General features: G+C 43.8%; 1 protein-coding gene across 1 annotated transcript; it reads right to left on the minus strand.

The window, feature by feature from the left end:
* LIN7C (lin-7 homolog C, crumbs cell polarity complex component) lies at positions 1 to 13,414 on the minus strand. Its single transcript, XM_079974079.1, has 5 exons — positions 13,255 to 13,414; positions 8,329 to 8,447; positions 7,723 to 7,794; positions 5,642 to 5,851; positions 1 to 4,080 (listed from the first exon to the last, which is right to left on the minus strand). Exons 1-5 carry the CDS (start codon positions 13,289 to 13,291, stop codon positions 3,925 to 3,927), a joined length of 594 nt encoding a protein of 197 aa, XP_079830205.1. The 5' UTR covers positions 13,292 to 13,414; the 3' UTR covers positions 1 to 3,924.
* Between the last annotated feature and the right edge of the window lie 7,736 nt (positions 13,415 to 21,150).

The raw sequence follows: 21,150 nt of genomic DNA on the forward strand, positions 1-21,150 counted from the left end.
TGAAATTTCAATTCTTTATTTTCATGTTCCTAAAAAATGTACAGGGCCCTCAAGCAGCAATTAAGTACATAAAGACTACACACACAGTATTGTCTATGTTTAAATTTTTGCTGGCTATTAAATTATTGCATATGTGCACACACCAATACAATGTAGTCATTGCACCTGTTCAGTAGTATCTTATATGTTCATTTCTTGATTCTCCAACGAATCTAACTTTACTTTAAAAACCGGCTTTCAACCTGGGCTCAGGATCCCATTTGTATTGCAGCGACTAAGAAAAAGAGAGACCAGTTTTAAGTAGACACACACATCTATCTGGCTTTGTGCGTCTTTCACAGTTTCTACTGATCCAAATTTTGGATATGAGATGGGTTTAGCAGCACATCTTTTACACAGTGCTTTTGATTCCAATAAAGACAAGAGGCAAATATATATATTGCCACTGTCTGGCCCTTATTTGCTACACACCAGACTTTAATCCAAAAGGCCTGGAGCCTACTGAATCCATATGCCAGGCTTGATAATGAAACCCCCTAGCAGTGCGACCATATACATGTCTACTTAGAAGCAAGTCCCATCAAATTCAATGGTAATCAATCCCAGGCAAGTGGGCAAAAGGATTATAGCCATAAGCACTTTTCAACAGCAGCCCAGGCTACCCCAAGCTAACCCTTTCTAGAGTAACAAAACACATGTCTATATTCAGTAAAAGTAGATTAAACTATTTTTATTATAGTATTTGTTTGACCCTATTCTTTTTACTATAGAAACCTCCAACACAAATCTAGTATTATATATAATTAAAATAAAATACTTCCTGATTGGCCCAACTACTTCTTTTGGTCTCATTATTTTAAATATTAATTGCTCCATAAAAAATATACAGTCCACCAACATGGTACAGCTGGTTGCCTTCTGCAGCTGGCTACATATTTAAACCGTGCAATTCAGTGCTCACTTATCTAAAGGCTCACCCACACTTAGCTTTTGCCCTGCAGTTTCCAGGCACAGATCCGTGCTTATAAAAGCTCTGTGTCCAAATGTTTGTTTGTTTTACCCCAGAGCTTTCCCCGCAAAAACCCGCTCTTTAGTGCTCAATTGGATCAAACGTCAGTTTGTGTTTCCTGCAGATTGCTGTTTGCGCCGATTGAGCTTTAAAGAGCAGGTTTTCACAGGGAAACCTTTGGGGCAAAAAGGAAAAAAGGTGCTCATACATGGAGCTTTAAAGTGCGGACCGTGCCTGAGAAGAGCAGAGGAAAGGTAAGTGTGGATAAGCCCAAAGTGACAAAAAAGACGACAAAATAATAATAATAATAATACATGCTTCATGGCTTCAGTCACTAAATCTTCAATTTACTGTAGGCTTATGCTGTCTAAACGCTCAAAGGATTTAAGGTTACTTGAATCAATTTTGCTAGACTACCCCCCGCCCTGGTCATCCAAACAAGTGTAAGATTTACGCTGTCGTTAGAATGAAAAATCTACTCTCCTGACCTTTTATATTGGCACTCTAGTTATATTTGACTGCATGTAGTTCACGCAGAGGAGACATGTTGCAGAACACTTACTCCTATCCACTTGGATGCATTTACAGCTGAACACTGACATCCAGTGGATAACCAGGCTAATGCTAGATATACCAAGCCAGGAATGTTCAAGTTTCATCAAGGTAACCCCCTTTTTAGTTCGTTATTAAGGGAGGAGATTGAACCACTGGCTATTTTCATCTCAGGCAGAGTAGGGAATAGTGACAGCAGATTAGTGAGAAAAGGGTGGAAGCAGGGCGCCATGCATCTCTTGTACAACTGAAGCTTTCAAGACAGGGGTTCTAAGAAAAGCAGAATAACTCTCTGTTACATACACCCCTCACAAAAATGATTTTCCTGCAACGTTGCTAGGCTGAAGATGTCAACATAATGGCTTGAAGCTCAATCAAAGTGATTGAGGGAAGGCAACACACTGAAATTCAACAAGAAAAGGTTTGCCATCCTGGGCATGCTTACTCAGAAATAAATCCCAATAAAATCCTTATTCCTGAAGCAACACGGTTCAGTGTAGTTTTCAATGTCCATCGATCAAACTACTTTCTCTCTCTGGATAAGCATTAGCAAGATAGTTTCTTGGCTCAAAAAATTTAACTTGAGAATCAGAGACTGGTCCTTTGTGTCATCTTTCTGAACAGCTGAAAGTGGTGCAAATGCTTCCAGGATTAAACTATACAGTCTATAAGCAAGTTTAAGTAGTGCTCTGTTTAAATAAAGTTGGAAGGTTTAACCCAGTACAGTAACATGAGCAGCAATGAAAGCATCTATGATGCAAGTCAGTAATGTCTGCAGGAACTCATTCTCCACTGCCACTACAGTTATCACACAGGTCTAGCAAGCTTAGTGACCACATCACTACCAACGAGAAGATTTTTTAAAAAAAAAACATTTGCAAAAGCAAAGAGTCTCTTTGCTAACTGATCTTCTAAACCCCAGAAAGATGAACTTGTACAGTTGTGGGGCTAGGCTGAAAATAACGTGTATCCAGCTGCTGCAAGTTCTTTGTTTTGGCTTGGCAGCTTATGCTAAAAGAGTGAGGCAACTTTAAACTTAAACAGAGCTTCAAGGATTTGCAGTTTTGAGGTAGAGCATCTGGATGAAGGAACTATGTTGGTCAGGCATTTTCATCCACAGTAGTAAGGGATAAACAGGAATCTTTAGTTGCAAAGCACAGCCCACCACAGTATAACTTTGGCAGACCACCAGCCAAATGAATCTCTTTATAGAGATTCCCAGACTCTAGAAAAGGATTCTTTGCACTCCATGTGGATATTTTCTAAGCACCCCAGACATACTAGCTCTCTCTTAGCACAAGCCATCTGCTGAAACTTCAGTTGTGGATTTGTACTTACTTCATAGACAACTTTGGGTGGGTGGGTGGGTGGGGAAACTATATGTGATGTACCAACCACTTTGGGTTGGAAGCATGCCCAATGGATTTACACAAGCAAGGAATGCCTTTTCTGATAGAATTTGCGGTATCTGTTAGCTTTTCTGTGTCACTATGACAACTGCAAACAGCATACTGAAAGAACTCTGATGCTCTAGGAAAGAAGAGCGCACCACCCACTTAGGTACCTGATGTGGGTTACATCCATCACTGTTAAGAGAACAAGTAGACACAGTTGCAGAAGTAACTTACAATAGAAGAAAGTCTTGAGTACATATACAATCTTTTCTGCACTGCATGCAATTTTACCTTACTGAATATAAATACACAACTACAGTCAGGTATGCTTTCCACTTTCTCCAAGTATTCAGAAATTAGTACAAAAGTATCTAAATTATAGGAATGATTGCTGCTAGTGATGTCAATCACTGAAACATTAAATATAAGAGACTGCCTGTTACAAATTATTCACAAAAGAGGTAAGAAAGTGTCCAAGATGTCATTAACCATATAAAGTTATGATTGAGAACATGCATAGAAACTTGTTCATCAAAAGCACTAATTGTACTTGACCACATAATTATGACTACCTGTATGTAGAAGACTAAATTTAGTGCCAAAAAGAGTAAGACTTGTTTTATATCTGTATCCAAAATAAAGATTTCCAAATTTAAGTAATGCCAAATGGGAAAAAAGTACTAGAAAACAGATGTTACAAATGCTGAAAAAAGCTTATTAAAATGTATTTTAAAAACACTTTACAAATTTGTTCTGATGGTTACAGGTTTGAATTTTAAAGAAAGGATCTGTAAAACCACATAGCTACAAACGCCTATGTAAACTTTTCTTCTCAGAAGCATTAAGATGTTCAAGAGTTATTTGTAAAAGACAAAGCATTAACAAAATTAACATCCTTTTCTAACGTTGCTTGTCTGACGTTTCCAGACAAGCAAAGTTCATGCTTTTCCTTAAGTTACATGTAATACATTAATTCTGTTGCCTGCGTTTTGCCGATCTCATTTTCTCAAATCGTGACTCCATCTCTTCCAGGACTTTGGGTGTGTATCGTACAACCAGCTTAACTTTTCCTTGAGCAGCTTTTAGCAGTTCCACGGCTTTCTCGTGGTGCTCCCCTTCAACACTCTGAAACAAATATTTCAAAAATTAACCATTCTGTTAGTAAATATATATAAAAAAGCACTCTAATATTCCAACATTGTTATTTATAAGGCTAGCTGAATGACCTCACACAGAAGAGCTAGATTTTATGTTGGCTGTATCATAACGTTATCTGTTCTAGGTAATTTGTGGCTTTCAAAATTAAGCACATATTTAAGGGTGGGGGAAAGAAAAGGGCAGTTGCTCTAGGTTTCACTTACAACAGTGCTTCTCAAAATGTCAGTCATGGTGTGTAAATGGGTCCTGATTTGTTCCTAGGTAGACTGCTAGACTCCCAAGATTTTCCCACAGCCAGATTGCCTGGCAAAGTTAGTTCCCCCAACTGAAGTTACCAGGACAAATGAATGAGTCTATAGAAAGGTAAGGATTGTCTCAGTGCCACCCACCAACTAGAAGGCTGTGTGGGGACTGGTCAGCTGAGTGTCAATGACTCCTTTAGTCAGCCGCCAAAACAGTTCATTGTGGGAGGACTTGAGTTGCTGTGAGCTATTCCAGTGGCTACCTATTAGGAAAATGGAACAAGGAGCTGCTGGCCGTTGCTACATTTTAACCGCATTTAGGAAAAAAATAAATGTGCATGCAAAGTAGCGTTGTATGGGGAGAACTGCTTTACCTCAGGTGTTCTGAGGTAACTTGACAGAGAGAACTCAAGGAGTCACAACTAGAAAGGGATGAATCTCTAGTTCCAGTCTGTGTCGTTTTTACATGGGTTCATTCAATCCATGCTTATCATGCTGTTCCCTCCAAAAACAGATTATTTCAAAATGCATTTTGATACATTTTTTGGCACGTTTGGGAAGTGTGAAAACTGGGAGGTGAAGTCTACTCAGCACAGTGGATTAGGTCCTTTCCTATCCAAATTCATTCACTCACACACACACACACACACACACACACACACAAAATCAAATTACTGAAGCACAGCCTCATCCTTTCAGGATTTTGCCCCTATACCTTCAGCCTTCATTAATTTTTTTGTATCTTGCCTAGACTGCAAGGACCTCAAAGTAGTATGCATGAGGCTATCTCATTTTATCCTCACAAATCCTGTGAGGTAGGTTAAGCCAAAATATAGCTGACAGGTCTCAAGAGTAGAAAATATTTTTTCATTTAAAGTTGCATAGTATGTAAAATAGTCATTGATGAGAAACTGCATATGGGCAGTTTCTCATCAATGTCTATTTTACTAACAGACTATTAGTAATAAACTATTTTACTAACATCTTGCTAATGTTATTTCAACAAACTTGGGATCCAATTCTAAAATGTGTATCCCCCTGCTTTATTAATTAAAAATGTTTCCTCGCATAACAGCAGGTTTCTATCAGTGCTAGTGAACTTAGAATTGCAAATCTCAAACATACTCCATAATATTTTACTCTCCATTATGATTTGCAAAAGGAAAATATAAACCTGTTTTTTTCATACTGCATAATACACACAAGACCAAGCAATCAACATCCCCTCAATGCCCTCAAGCGGTCACAGGTAGCTACTACAAGTGGAAGTTAAATTCCATCCCTACCACTCCGTTTACAGAAAGAAGCTGGTCTCCACGCTTCAATCCCCCGTGTCTATCAGCAATACCACCTGGGATAATTCGGGATATATAGATTGGAGAATTTTGCTCTTTGCCGCCCATGATGTTGAATCCGAGCCCTTCTTCTGTTTTTGGTAGTTCAACGACTCTGGGATGGGAATGACCCTCACTGGCAGCAAAGGCAGCAACAGTGGCCTGCAAAACATGGAAATCTCATTTTTCTCCCCATAGTTCACAAGGTCTGGAATCTTATTCACTGTATTATCTCAAAGGCAAATATTTCAAAGCATCTAGCTAAATACTGCCAATACAAGTACATCCCCTGCAAATGTACTTCAGAGTATTTTCAATCTCTGGGCTGCTGTTCTGAAGACGGTTTTTACTCCAAACCATGGGAAAACAAAAGGCAAATAAACCAAACATATTCAATGTTTCACTTATAACTGCATTTTCTTTGATGATACATGGACAAAGCTGAATAATAATAATAATAATAATAATAATAATAATATTTTTATATCCTGCCCTCCCCAGCCGAAGCCAGGCTCAGAGCGGCTAACAACAGTAAAAATAACACAGTTTACATAAAATCACAATCAATTAATTGAAATACATTCTAAAATCAATTCATTCTAAAATCAATTCAGAGTCAAATTAATGGCAACCATTGGGATAGAGTTCTATGAGGATTACAGAAGGAGGGGGTCAGACTGTGCCTTGGCCAAAGGCCTGGTGGGACAGCTCCGTCTTGCAGGCCCTGCAGAAAGATGTCAAGTCCCGCAGGGCCCTAGTTTGTTGTGACAGAGCGTTCCACCAGATCGGGGCCACGGCTGAAAAAGCCCTGGCTCTGGTTGAGGCCAGCCTAACCTCCCTGTGGCCCAGGATCTCCAAGATGTTTTTATTTGAAGACTGTAAGGTCCTCCGTGGGACATACCAGGAGAGGCGGTCCCGTAGGTACGAGGGTCCTAGGCCATATAGGGCTTTAAAGGTTAAAACCAGCACCTTAAACCTGATCCTGTACTCCACCGGGAGCCAGTGCAGCTGGTATAGCACCGGGTGAATGTGATCCCACGACAAGGACCCTGCAAGGAGTCTCGCCGTGGCATTCTGCACCCACTGGAGTTTCTGGGTCAGTCTCAAGGGCAGCCCCACCTAGAGTGAGTTACAATAACCAAGTCTGGAGGTGACCGTCGTGTGGATCACAGTGGCTAGGTCAGGGTGAGAGAGGTAAGGAGCCAACTGCTTAGCTTGGTGGAGATGAAAAAATGCCACCTTTGTTATAGCTGCAATCTGTGCCTCCATGGAAAGGGAGGTGTCAAAGATTACACTCAAACTCTTAACGGATGTCGCTGGCACTAATTGTGCCCCCGCAAGAGATGGGAGTTACCCCCCCCCCAATCCCATATCGTCTCGACCCAGCCAAAGGACCTCCGTTCCCCCTTGTGAGTATTTTGAAAATACACACAAGTTCCTCATAACAGATGCACTACTATGCATTTTTAACTTGGTCACTGGAATCAAGTAAACAAATGTACAAATGAGAGTCATATTACACAACAGAATGCTCTCTAAGCAGAGGCAGTATTCATCACCCTGTCCTGAACCCCCTTCAACATCCTTATAGTAACAGGTGCTGACAATCCCAACCCTCCACATTCTTGTACTGTGGGACACCAGGTATTTATCCAACGCACTGACTATTCAGCAAGAATGCTATTTTAGCATCCCATGCATTGGGGTAGGAAGGCAGTCAATAAACATGTAAAAAGCATCCGCATGAGAGTGCATTAGTGAACATTAACTGCTTCAGTGCATTAACAGAAAAACAACAACTTTAAAATAGGGAACTGCTATAGGAAAACTTTGTCTTTGGTAAGGAGCTCTTTCATTCTTCCCAGTTTATCTTAAGCCTACAATTGTTTAAAGTGTTTGTTTCATGGATGTACCCACTGAGCTCAAAAGCACAGCTCACTGCAATATTTTCATAGCCTAATACTTCAGCTTTTATAGATCGGAGCTGCCAGTTGAGCTGGCACATATTAATCCTTCCTAAATAGGAGTCTTACCTTGGCTGTGGCATTAGCTCTCACTTCTGGGCTACTGCTGATGTCCACAGTCTCATACACATGCTCATATACCTTTAGAAAGAAAAAAAATCAGGTATGTGGTTTATTGGATAGGGGATGACTAAATCAAACCACATTAATAATATTTCCAAATGAACTGTGCGGATTAACTATAATTTTGCATGCATGCATTGAGTTGTGAATTAGGAAACTTGGTTTGTCATTCACTACAGTCATACCTCATGTTATGTTTGCTTCATGTTATGTTTTTTCAGGTTGCGTCCCGCGGCGACCCGGAAGTACCGGAAAGGGTTACTTCCAGGTTTTACCACTCGCGCATGCGCAGTAGCTCTAAATCATGCTTCGCGCATACGCACAAGTGCCAAATTGCACTGCGCACCTGTGCAGATACAGTACTTCAGGTTGCGGGCTTTTCATGTTGCGAACGGTCCTCCAGAACAGATCCCGTTCGCAACCAGAGATACCACTGTATTATCTTTTTTCTTGTAATTGCACTTCAACAGAAGGCAATTCCCAGTGTAGCTCCCAAATATTAATGAGAAGGCACTGATCTATACCTTCTCCACACACTCCTCAAAAACATACCTCCCGCACAGCATTACAGAATTCACTTTGAAGGACCCTCTGCAAAGCCTGTAGTTTTTGTGGGGGCACTTCTCCGCTCCTTTGCAACTTTTCCAACAACTCAATAGCCCGACAGATGTCTGCAAAAAGAAAGGCAAGGAAAGAATATGAACTACTAAAATCTACTCAGAGGGTAATGATATTGGTTCTGACCATTGAATTGGGCTAGTGAATCAGACCATGTGATCAGCCTATATACCTCAACTGTGTGGGAGCCACTCATAGAAATGTGGCTCCCACGTAGCTAGAGTAACATTCGAAAGCACTCCTTCCCATTCATCTGGAGCAGGAAAAACCCAGTACAGATCTTGTACCAACTTGCTCTTCAATGTTTGTTCTGTGACTAATGAGCACCAGACCAATATACTTGTCAACAAAATCCCAAGGACAGAATCCCGATGATCATCAGCTCTCCTGTTTCAGGCAAACCTTGTTCCTTGCAATGTATACCTATTAGGGATTCTTTATTACAAATATTTCAGTGGCAGACAAACGTTCATGAAAAACAATCTGGACTCCCTCTACCATTCTTCCTTTGTAATATGCAGATGGAGAATTAAATGCCATCCCAAAGCAGCAGAATAAATATTGTTCTAGGCTCTGTTCAATGTTCACATGCTTAGATGACAAGGTCTAATACATGAACCGTCTATGCTCCAGATTAGAACATACTCCTGAAGTCGCTAACAGACAATGCACATGGTTCCCAAAGCAGAGAGCTCTGTGCAAAATGTTCCCTCGGGGAAGAAAATGTGAATATGGTTGCTGTAACAAGCTTGGGGCCCCTCTCCTGCAAGCAAAACACACTTGAAACTGCTTGAGTAGAGGGAAAGACCACAGAGAACATTTTACCCAAATGATTAAGTTAAAGGGTGGCTCACGGAGCAGACGGCACTGATAATACCCTTGCATTTGAATAGAAACCAGAGCCTCTGAAAGAGTACATTTCCATAGGATGATCATTGGAACACAGAGTCAGGCACTGACCATTATGCAATGAACTGTTGACAGGAAGCTAAGTACAAATGTTATTGCTGCCGGATACATCTGCCATCTCAACTTCATGGAAACACATGGCATTTTAACTTTTTCTCCACTATCAATTCTAACATCTTCCTTAAATATTTGCTTCCACAACCAAGCACTCACTCACTACGGAGCATGAAAAAATTAAGTCATCTGTTGTTGCCTCTGTTACCCATCAAAACAACAACTTAGCAAAAAAAATGTACTTCCCAAAGCTTAGTCTTTGAAGATTAGAAATAAAAACACAGCCTTTGCATGACAAAGAGCAGAGCCAGCAGCTGAGTCCAAGCATCCGATTTTTATTTTTATTTGCAAATATTACTTAATTTTCCTTGAATGACTGAGGAGCAAAGGATAAAATGTTGTTCAAAACAAATATGGTTACAATAAGCCACTACTGTATAATGAATGTTAGAAGTTTCGAAAACAAACAAACCCAGCCATATTTGGAAAACTAAAACATGACAACTGATTGTCAGTTATATGGGTTACACAACATCCATTCATGGGAGAATATCATCATGACTTTAACAGGCTCATTACACCCTCCCTTCTATTTCTGAGAATTCCTGGGTTGTTAGACCCAAAAGGTCAATTGTTACTTAAGAGTTCCTATTGAATTTTGCCTAGCATGGACGTTTTGAAAACAGTACTCTCCAAGATAGTAAAAGAATTTCAATTAGGCAAGAAGAATTTCCCAGAGGTGTTTGCACATTCCCTATCCTTTTTTCAGTGTGAGCTGGTGACCCAGTTCTGTTTGGAATCATGCATGTACAAAGGGGGGAAATGTTTCTGGGAGTGGCAAGAGATTTAAAGGCTGAACATCATATGTCGAACACTACTTTTGGGGTGGGCTTGAGCAGCAAAGTCATGCAGGGTGCAGTGCTTAAAGTTGCACATACAGCAAGCTACATGGGTGATGCTGTTTGACTTCATTCCATAACTAATGAAGAGGTCAGTCATCAGTGATACTAAATCTTGTCCTCTGTCATAGCTTTACACAGACACTACATTTTAACCTGCTATTTCCTTTTTCTTTATCTGAACTGTTCCCTCATAAAACACAGGATTCCCCCCACCCCCGGGAGCTTGAGACTTTGACAATTGACTCAAAAATAGCCGACTTGGTCATTATTTGCTAAGTTTAGTTTCTACTGAAATACTGTTAAGATACGATGTACATTTGTTCAACAGCAAAGTAACAATCATTCTGTTTTCTTAAAAATGTAATCATTTGTATCAGCAATTCTATGAAAACTTTGTATCAGCAATTCTACGAACCTGCCCAAACCCTGTGATCAACAACTGAGACCCTTCTTCATGAGCAGTGCTAGAAATTCGCCAAGCGTCAGGCATGTTTGCAACTCCAAATGTGACCATGTGGGGATATCTGAATGCCAAGTTGGCGAATGACATCTCCATCTGGCTGCCCACTCCAGCTTTCTTAAGCAGGTAGGCAGAAAAACTTAATTGCATTTATATCCCACCTTTCTCTCTAAGGAGTACATGGTTCACCCCCTCAGTTAATCCCCACAACAATCCTGGGAGGTATGTTAAGAGCCTGTGACCGGCCCAGGGTCACCCAGTGAGCTTCATGACTGAGAGGGGATTTGAACCCTGATCTCCCAATCTGACTATCTAACCACTACACTGGCTTCCTAAAGTACTTCTGCTATGAGGCAGCTATACAAATTAAGTGGGTAAATAAATATAGGAAAGCAAAATGTTATTTGGAGAAGGATTTGAAATATTTTCCCTGAAGCTTGAATTTGCTTTATTCTGGATTGTTTTATTTGATGTTTTAATATATTGTAATGTGCTTTGAGATTTTTTCTTTAAAATATAAAGTGATATAGAAATGACTAATGCTGCTGCTGCTGATAATAATAATAAAAATCATTGTAAACAAAAAAAAGACACCTAGGTATTCTGTTTTGGTGGCCGTAACTAGGTTTAAGGTGTCATTTAGTGATTAGCTTATATATCTGAGTTTCTAAGGCAACAAGGCCAACAGTGATTTAATGCCTAATGAGATATTTGAACCTTCATCTACCAGGTGCAAGTTAAAGAACCACACAAGTTCTAAGGAATACACACACACAAAATACCATATATTTATAAGTAACATATGTGCATTACAGTTCAGGATAACTCAGAGCTAAAAGCCTAAATCCTGTTTAATCACACCAGTTCACCTAAAAGTTTGGGGACATGCAGCAGTTCTTAAGATTCAGTACCTAGCCTTTCCTGTAAAACTCAGCTCAGTGAGGAATGAGCATATTCAGTGACCACAGAATGTTGACCAAATGGAGGCAGGGTGTGTGTGTGTGTGTAGGAGCAGAGTATAGCTGGCTGGTTCCTAGAACCCCTTGCTATGAGCACTCAATGTGACAACATTTTGCTGCAGCGCTGTAAAAAACTTAACCCGCTAAATTTGATTCTGTGTCTAGGAATCTGTTATTTCAGTCTGCATTAGCATTATGCAGCCACAGAGAACCCTCTCCCCCTCACAGAGCAACAGTTCCCCGAGTTCCCAGGGAAGACATACTGACTGTTAAACCACTCTGAGAACTGCACGTCCCTCAGGAGAAGAGGAGGTATCCGAAAAGCACTCAGCACTCTTAGCCCACGACACTTCCCAGTCCCAGGATTCTTTGGGGGAAACCATGATCGTTTAAGCAGGGACGCAGGTGGCGCTGTGGGTTAAAGCCTCAGCGCCTAGGACTTGCCGATCGAAAGGTCGGCGGTTCGAATCCCTGCAGTGGGGTGCGCTCCCGCTGCTCGGTCCCAGCGCCTGCCAACCTAGCAGTTCGAAAGCACCTCCGGGTGCAAGTAGATAAATAGGGACCGCTTACCAGCGGGAAGGTAAACGGCGTTTCCGTGTGCGGCTCTGGCTCGCCAGAGCAGCGATGTCACGCTGGCCACGTGACCCGGAAGTGTCTCCGGACAGCGCTGGCCCCTGGCCTCTTAAGTGAGATGGGCGCACAACCCCAGAGTCTGTCAAGACTGGCCCGTACGGGCAGGGGTACCTTTACCTTTATGATCGTTTAAAGCAGTATGATGCTCTTTAAATGTATAGTGCAGATGGAGGCCTAGATGCTTCTAGGCTCATAAATTAGACCCTCCCAACTAACTATACCTAGTAGCAGCTCACAGTGCATTTTCCACCGAGGCCTAAGAACTCCGATTTAAAACTTCCATAACTTTACACCCAATATTGTCACCCAGAGAACCGGCTGGCTCCTTCCGAGAGCAGCAGCCCAACCTGAACTTCCACAGGGGCCTTGTGTTGTCCATTAGCCTCCTCGCGCGCCCCGACCCACAGGGGAGCGCGCAAGCCACGGTCTGGGCTCAGCACCAGCTGACCCGGACCAGGCAGAGAAAGAAGAAGCCGAGGCTGCTTTGACAGACGGGCGGAGGGAGGGAGGGAGCCAAGAACCGAAGAAGATCCCCGCCGGGCCGGACGCCACGCCCCCATCTGGTTCTCTCTCGGCAGCCGCGCGCTCCCCACTGGCGCCGGCCATCCCAGCTAGTAAGCCTGGCACTTCTCTAATCCTCTTCTTAAGCCACCTAAGCTGGAGCCCTGCTGCGGAGGATCTCTGGGTGTGGGAGCGGCGGGGGGAGGGGAGAGGCAAGGGCACCCCCTCGCCCCACTCCTGGCGGAGGCTCTTGCTGCGGGCAAGTAGTTGCGCCTACCCTGACCAGCCTCGGGACCTAATAATGCTTTGGGGCTTAGCCTGCCTGCTCCCCAAGGCGAAGACACACCTCGCCCCTGCAGGGCATCGCTCAGTAGATCCGGCTCTCCAGTGGCTGCAGCCGAGGGCAGCCGTTCCCCGCCCGCCTGCCTGCCTTTGCTCTCACCTCTCTCCAGCCGCACCGGCTCCCCCAGCGCCGCCATCTTCTCCTTCTCCAGCTGCTCTCGGGGAAGTGACGCCGGGCAAGAGGCGGCGCTGCTTTCAGGACGCGCCGAGGCGAAGGAGGGGCGAAGGCCGCGGCTTTCCCCGGCTCTCGCCGGAACTAGCGAGGCGCGCGAGGGGGTGGCGCGTCGGGTGCTCTCGTTCTGCCTCTTAGGTAGGCGGGCGGGATTCCGGAGCCCAAGTGGGCGGAATGGTAGCTGCCTGAGAGAGAGAGAGAAGTAAATGGGGCGCGTGTGTTAATGGTTACCAGGTGGGGTCCAAAGGCCGAGAAAGTGCGAGCAAGATGTTTGCCCAGCACGGATGGAAACGGAGGTGCCCTCCGAAGAGCAGAGAGGTCCTCCCAGGGCGGGTGCGACGCGCTTGCCGGGTGAGATAGGCAGGCAACGCAAAGAGAATTCGGCTCCCGCAGTTTCGAGCCAGATGCCTTTAGGGCATGAGTGCAAGACTGGTATGCTGAGGGCGACGCTTTGCATGGCGAGTCCCAAGACCAGAGGAGCCAACTCCTAGGGGTTTAGGTCCCTTTGGCCCCCCGGTAAAATATTTGAGGGCCCCCAAATTTGATGGACCTTGCCATTCAAAAAGTGTGATCGATGATGCAGGGTGGACCTTTCCAGGGCCCATGGGCATAGCCAGTATTTATGTTAGGGGAGCAGATCAGAACTATCAGCAATGCAGTTGGTCAGTTGATTAAGTATTTTTATTTATTTACTTGATTTGGGGGGCAGTTGCCCCCCTGGCTGCCCCCCCTATATTTTATTCGAGTTGGTACCCCTGCCCAAAATGATAGTGTGGAACTTGTCCGTGAAGTCCAACCCAGCAACTCTATTCCACAGCCTCGCTTTGAAATCTTTGGTAACTTTGAACTCTTTGTTTCCTGGAAAACTGAAATACTGGTTTCAAAAGGTCTTTAGACTCACTAGGTGTGTGCCCCTTCAGCATGTCTGTCTCAGTGTGGAGGTAAAGTAAAAGGTAAAGGACCCCTGGACAGTTCAGTCAAAGGCGACTGGAGTGTGGCACTCATCTTGCTTCAGGCCGAGGGAGCTGGTGTTTGTCCACAGACAGCTTTCCAGGTCATGTGGCCAGCATGACTAAACTGCTTCTAGTGCAACTGAACACTGTGGCAGAAGCCAGAGTGCACGGAAACGCCGTTTCTAGGTTGGCCGAAGCTGGAACAGATCACCTTGTCACACGGATTCAAACTGCTGACCTTCTGATCAGCAAGCCCAAGAGACTCAGTGGTTTAGACTATAGTGCCATCCTCTCCCTGTGAAACCAAAGTAGTGGAATCATCATCCTAGAGATAATAGTCATGTTCAGAGGGTCACATCCTTGTGTACAGTAAATTTGTGGAATGGAGATGGGAACCTCATTTGCTGGCCCCACCATTAAGTGGCCATGTGTTCTATTTGCCCCCAACATCTGTGTGATGTGTGAAAAGGGAGCTTTATTTCTTATCCAAAAAATCTACATAAAATCAACATAAATGACATCTATAAAACTAGCTTTTGGAACATGCAAATGTCATGCCCCTAATATAATGACACAGGTAAACTTCAGTACGGATTATGGTGCCAAGCCCTAACACACAACACAAGGATGTTGTGAGGGCAGCCCAGATAACATTTGCAAAGTGCAGCCTATCCTAAAAATGTGATCAGTGTGGTCTTGTGGGTGGAGAATTAGTTAAACTTTGAGTAATCTGAGTTCATATTCCACAATACGCCCCATGCCTTTCAACTATTTTTCTTCAGGAGTAAAAATCACCATACTATCGAAAAATACTGAATGTTTAAAGTGGCAATCCTATGCCTACTTCCTGAAGCTGGGTAGCCAATGTGGTGCCTGGCTCCACTGCCCAATGTTGCTGGACTCAAGCTGACATCAGCCTCCACCAGCCTGGCCAGTGGTTGGGCATGATGGGAAGTAGAGTCCAACAACATCTGGAGGTCACCATATTAGCCTTCCAAGTCCTTGGAACTGAGTTCTGTTGGACTAAGTTCTGAGTAAATGTGCATAAGATTGGCTACACATCTGCTGCCTGTACAAGGGATGCTTTTTGCTAATACTGAATCAATCCCTCCTTGATGCACATGGCTATGTCCTTAGTACTATGCCTGTTGGCTGTATGTGTGATGCACTTTTCCCTGAGTGCTTCATCTGTCGTCAATTTAATCTTAGTGTGTGGGGCGAGTTTCTTCTGTGTTGTTAAAGTGATCAAAGCATTGGGTGCAAGAAGGACAAACCCATTGCATGCCAAAGCTTTTTTTCTTTCTTTCCAGAAATGGGTGTGGACTAGGGTCTGCCTGGAGGGCATGTGCTTATGTGTTGTTAATTTCATCCCAAAGTATTTGAACTCTTGTTTGAAAGCACATGCTTTGGCTTAATAAATGACACGACCAAGATGCCCACTACTAGCCCTTATACACCCAGAGGATTCCCAGCTTCTGGGATTCATTTTAAGGTTGTCACTCCTTCAGTTGTGTGATGGAGCATTCTGCTATGTGCCTTTCAATGAGACATTCAAATGTGAAGGAATTTATGTCAAAAGTCAAATCACAAACATGTTTTCGGCCAGGGACATGCTGGGGCTGAAAACACTATAAAATGTTTCTGTAATATAATCCAGATGTTTGCACTTTATGGTGTTCCATGAGCTAACTGCCAGTTTGCTTTGGCAATGGTGTCCTTTTTAGGAACCTGCAGCTGATGTGTGGACATACAAAATTAGCTGGTAGTATAAAATCCAGATATGTACATCCTCTACACCATACATTTCATAAAATCATAGAACTGTAGAGTTGGAAGGGACCAGGAGGGTCATTTAGTCTATCCACCTGCAATGCAGGAATCTTTTCCCAATCTGGGGTTCGAACCCACGCCCCTAAGATTAAGAGACTCATGCTCTACCAACTGAGCCATCTCATTTAAAGCACTTCCAATGTATATTTAAAGCACATGGTCCCCCCTCCCCAGATCCTAGGCACTGTAGTTTGGCACTAGGAATTGTAGCTCTGTGAGGGGCAAACTACAGTCCCCAGGATTCTGTGCAGGAATCATGTGATTTTAATGTCCATTTGATGTGCTTTAAATGTATGGTGTGGATTGTGATCCACAAACCACCAAAGCCAGAGTAGTTTCCTGCAGATCACAGTACAAGCTACAACAGGACCAATTTATGACCAAGGAATTCATTCTCATGAACGCTTTAGTGTTCTCCCTACCTCTGCAACACATAGTAGCAAGGCAGGTGTGCTCCTATGCCATCCTGGGCTGAATTCAGTACAGGTTCTCTTTTAACAAGCTACTGCAAGCGCTTCAGCAGCTATATTTGTATTGTCATGTCAAAAAGTGGGGAAGGGCTTGAAGAGTTTGCATACAAAAGGCCCCAGGTTGGATCTTGACATCTTCAGGTAGGACTGAGGACTTCTGCCTGAAACTGCAGAAAGCTGCTATGAGTTAGTGTTAACAACGCCCAGCAAGATGGACCAATGGTCTGACTCAGTAGAAGGCAGCTTCCTGTGTTCTAAGGTGATCTACATCAGGCATAGGCAAACTCGGCTCTCCAGATGTTTTGGGACTACAACTCCCATCATCCCTGACCACTGGTCCTGTTAGCTAGGGATGATGGGAGTTGTAGTCCCAAAACATCTGGAGGGCCGAGTTTACCTATGCCTGATCTACATGATCTCTCTGTGCTGACATGGCTGAGATTAATCAGGTGCTTGATTCTCTACCTCTTTCCTGTGGCCCCCATAACCTATACTGGTAACTGTATGATAAAAATATATGTTGAGTTGACTCATGTAGAAATAACTGTATAATACAGCCATGGGGGTGGCACTGTGGTCTAAACCAAGCAGGTGGTCAGCAGTTTGAATCCCCGCGATGGGATGAGCTCCCGTTGCTTGGTCCCAGCTTCTGCCAACCTAGCAGTTCAAAAGCATGTCAAAGTGCAAGTAGATAAATAGGTACCACTCCAGCAGGAAGGTAAACGGCGTTTCCGTGCACTGCTCTGGTTTCCCCAGAAGTGGCTTAGTCATGCTGGCCATGTGACCCGGAAAAACTGTCTGTGGACAAATGCCGGCTCCCTCAGCCGGTAAAGCGAGATGAGCGCCACAACCCCAGAGTCATTCGCGACTGGACTCAACTGTCAGGGGTCCTTTACTTTTACCTTACTGTTATTGTGTCTTGATTCAGTCATCTTGCAACTGAACCCATACTGAACATTGCAATAAATACTGAATGTTTATTCAGTATGTTTACTCAAAAGTAAATCCCACTGAGTTCAAAGGGACTCCTTAGTAAGTGTGTTTAGGAGTGTAGCCTTAATGTGCTGCCTCTTGAGCAACTTGGGGCAGCTCTGAGACAACAGAAGCAATGCAGGTTTGAGTTGAAAACAAAACATACTGTTCGTTAAGAGGCACATAGGCACATGCAGCTAAATCTGTTAAGAACTCTTCCGAAGTTACAACTTGCTTGCGTCATGCCAAGAAGAAATTTTGAGCCTCTTCTCACTAGATTGAAACACATTTAATTGATCTTGAAAGGTCATCCTGTGCCTCCAGAAATGTTAATCAAGAGTTTTGTGGGATCGTCCCCAGTACAGAGGGAGTCTTCCATATGCCCCAGCAGAATACACTGATCTGAGTAAAAGAATGTAGAACACGGGTGTCAAACACAAGGCCCGCGGGCCGGATCCGGCCCGCCAGACCTCGTCATGTGGCCTGTGTAGCCGCCGCCGGCCGCCAGCCTTCACCTTTTATTCTCGCTCTTTTTTTTTGACACAAGAAAGTGGCCTCTTCAGCGTATGCGCGGCAGCCTACAAGCCAGAGACCGTCTGCCCTCTAGCGGCGCCGGCCGTTCTACACAGGAAACCTCCACTTTACATGCATTCAGGAAACCTCCACTTGTTTTTATATTGAGTGCATGCCATCCTGTGATGTGACAGATCCAACGGCTGCCTGAACCCTTCTCTCCTGTACTGTAAGTACATATGATGTTAATGCCTTGTGTTTGCCATATGTGTAATAAACAGTGTTTGGCAATACAGTGGTGCCCCGCAAGACGAATGCCTCGCAAGACGAAAAACCCGCTAGACGAAAGGGTTTTCCGTTTTGGAGGCACTTTGCAAAATGAATTTCCCTATGGGCTTGCTTCGCAAGACGAAATGTCTTGTGAGTTTTTCCGACTTTTTTTTCCTTTCCCCCCCTTTTTCTAAGCCGCTAAGCTGCTTATCTGCTTATCCGCTAAGCTGATAAGCCGCTAAAATGGGCTTGCTTCGCAAGACGAAAAAATGGTCAATGGGCTTGCTTTGCAAGACGAAAAAACCGCTAGACGAAGAGAATCGCGGATGCAGCCCCCGATGAATTTGAGTTTGACACCCCTGATGTAGAAGAAATGTTGGCATTGTACTCAAGTTTGGCAGAATGCTCATTCAGGCAGGTGAAAATGGTTGGGAACTGGATGGGATATCTTGGGGTAGGTTTTTTTGTTTTTTTATACCATCTTGGGTATGTGGATATGAATGCTATTTTAAAAAAATTAAAAACCTGCCTACATTACAACTCATTTTTGTCCCGGCTTAGCCCACTTTTTTATTATTTTTAGCTGTCTTACAATTACTACAGCATAGTCAAACTCAGGCTTCTGGGAATTTGGTCCCAGTTTTTGTTTACAACCTTACTTATTGGCAGAACCCAGAATAAGTTTCAGCACTCGCTTTGCTTGCACAGTCTCATAGATGAATTGATGACACCCCATAGTAGAGGCCACCGTTTTGTGCATGCTTTGGGAAGTGTTTAAGGATTTGTCATGCATATGTTCATGTGGACACCTGGCCTCACGTCACATAGCAGATTTCTGCACTGGTACACATCAGAGAAAATGCCTTATGATTAATCTGAAGTGCCGACTGATTTGCATGTAAGAAGAACCCAGCATTTTGTTATATGCCACAGAATGCTTCTCTTGATTAATTTTGCACAGAGATTGACTGGCACAAGCTCATTTAGAGAGTTTTCACATTCACTTCTGGCAAGTGTGGGAGTGCACAGCGGACATATGGAAGGACCTTTTTGTGCATCAGCTGTTGGAATTTATGTCATTATGATGCTTTTCTCCCTTCTGTGCACATGAAAACTCTGATTGATATGATAAATGACTGGTATGATAATACTGACACAGAAGAACTTGCCGATTCCTTGGAGAAGGTTCTAAAAGACTTTGGATGGGAATGTTAATTAACTTTCACTTTCAACCATGTAGTTTCTTAACTCTTTATTTATAGGATCATAGAGTTGTGAGGCTGCCAGTGGATAATCAAAGCCAATGTCCCTCCAGATTCACTCTGAAGCAGGGTATCTTAAACCTGAATCGTCATTTATAGGCCCTACCTTTCCTTGAAATGTCCCTGGAAGGAAAAATCTGGTATCAAAATTTCACTATAAACCAGGAGCTTCAATAAAAGATAAACATGAACATAGCAACAGCATAAAACTAAGCATTTCTGAATGCCTGTGCAAAGAAAGACCTCCCCCCCCCCCAGCTTCCATCAGGAAGTGAAAGATGTGCCTCTAGGGCTAGATTATTCCAGAGATGGGTTGCCACCATCGATAATTTTCTCTCCCTTGTACCTCAACTGGGGCTGTGACCCGTAAGAACCCCTCCTGAGCAGCATGATATGGGGTGAGGCATTCCTTCAGCCCCAAGTCATTTAGCGCAGGTGGCGCTGTGGGTTAAAGCCTCAGCGCCTAGGGCTTGCCGATCGAAAGGTCGGCAGTTCGAATCCCTGCGGCGGGGTGCGCTCCCGCTGCTCGGTCCCAGCGCCTGCCAACCTAGCAGTTCGAAAGCACCTCCGGGTGCAAGTAGATAAATAGGGACCGCTTACCAGCGGGAAGGTAAACGGCGTTTCCGTGTGCGGCTCTGGCTCTGGCTCTGGCCAGAGCAGCGATGTCACGCTGGCCACGTGACCCGGAAGTGTCTCCGGACAGCGCTGGCCCCTGGCCTCTTAAGTGAGATGGGCGCACAACCCCAGAGTCTGTCAAGACTGGCCCGTACGGGCAGGGGTACCTTTACCTTTTACCTAAGTCAAATTAACACTGTGACTTGGCCTCCAAAGCATATAGTCTGCCAACGCAGTTCCCTCAATACCTGTGTTATGTAGGCTCATCTAGAAGTACCAGTTAATATCCAAGCAGCTGCATCGAGCACTAGTTGCAGCTTCTGGACTGTCTTCAAGGGTAGCCCTACAGGAAGCGTATTACAATAATCTAATCTGAAGAATAGGTAACTGTGGCCAGACTATGACCAGCCAAGGCCCTTGCTGATGTTCACCTTTATTGGCCTTTCCCCCTCCCCTACCTTTCCTGATGTCATGCAAGTAGCTTACCCTGTATATCAGGACTTAATTGGGATGGGCACAGGATATCGGGCATGAAATTCAACTTGAACCATGGGAAAGATGATTAAAGATTGATATCAGATTTACAACATCCAATGCAATTAAAGAGAATATTGTGACAATGTTTCATAGATGGCATATAATGCCAGTAAAACTTTCCAAGGTATATAAATCAAACTCCAGTCCCTGGTGGAAATGTAAATATGCTGAGGGCATACTAATTCATATGTGGTGAGGTTGAGGGAGAGTGAAAGTGTCTTGGAATAGTGTGCATGAGGAGTTGGAAAAAAAGTTTAAAATTCCTTTGAGGGGGAAAAACCCCAGAAATATATTTACTAAACTTGCTGGGCAAAGAGATCCCGCAAGACAGAAGAAATTTATTGCTTTACGCAACAGCAGCGGCAAGGTTACCGTTAGTGAAAAATTGGATGAGTGCTCACA

This window comes from Podarcis cretensis (genome assembly GCF_951804945.1).
Source record: "Podarcis cretensis genome assembly, chromosome: 1".
Taxonomy (NCBI): Eukaryota; Metazoa; Chordata; class Lepidosauria; order Squamata; family Lacertidae; genus Podarcis; species Podarcis cretensis.

Bases quoted from the DNA above. Each gene is read 5' to 3' on its own strand.
- LIN7C (XM_079974079.1), bottom strand. From the start codon at position 13,291: ATGGCGGCGCTGGGGGAGCCGGTGCGGCTGGAGAGAG. The intron at 8,448-13,254 runs GTGAGAGCAAAG...TTCTTTTTGCAG, and splicing joins GCCGGTGCGGCTGGAGAGAG to ACATCTGTCGGGCTATTGAG. The intron at 4,081-5,641 runs GTAGGGATGGAA...TATTTGTTTCAG, and splicing joins TTCTTTCTGTAAACGGAGTG to AGTGTTGAAGGGGAGCACCA.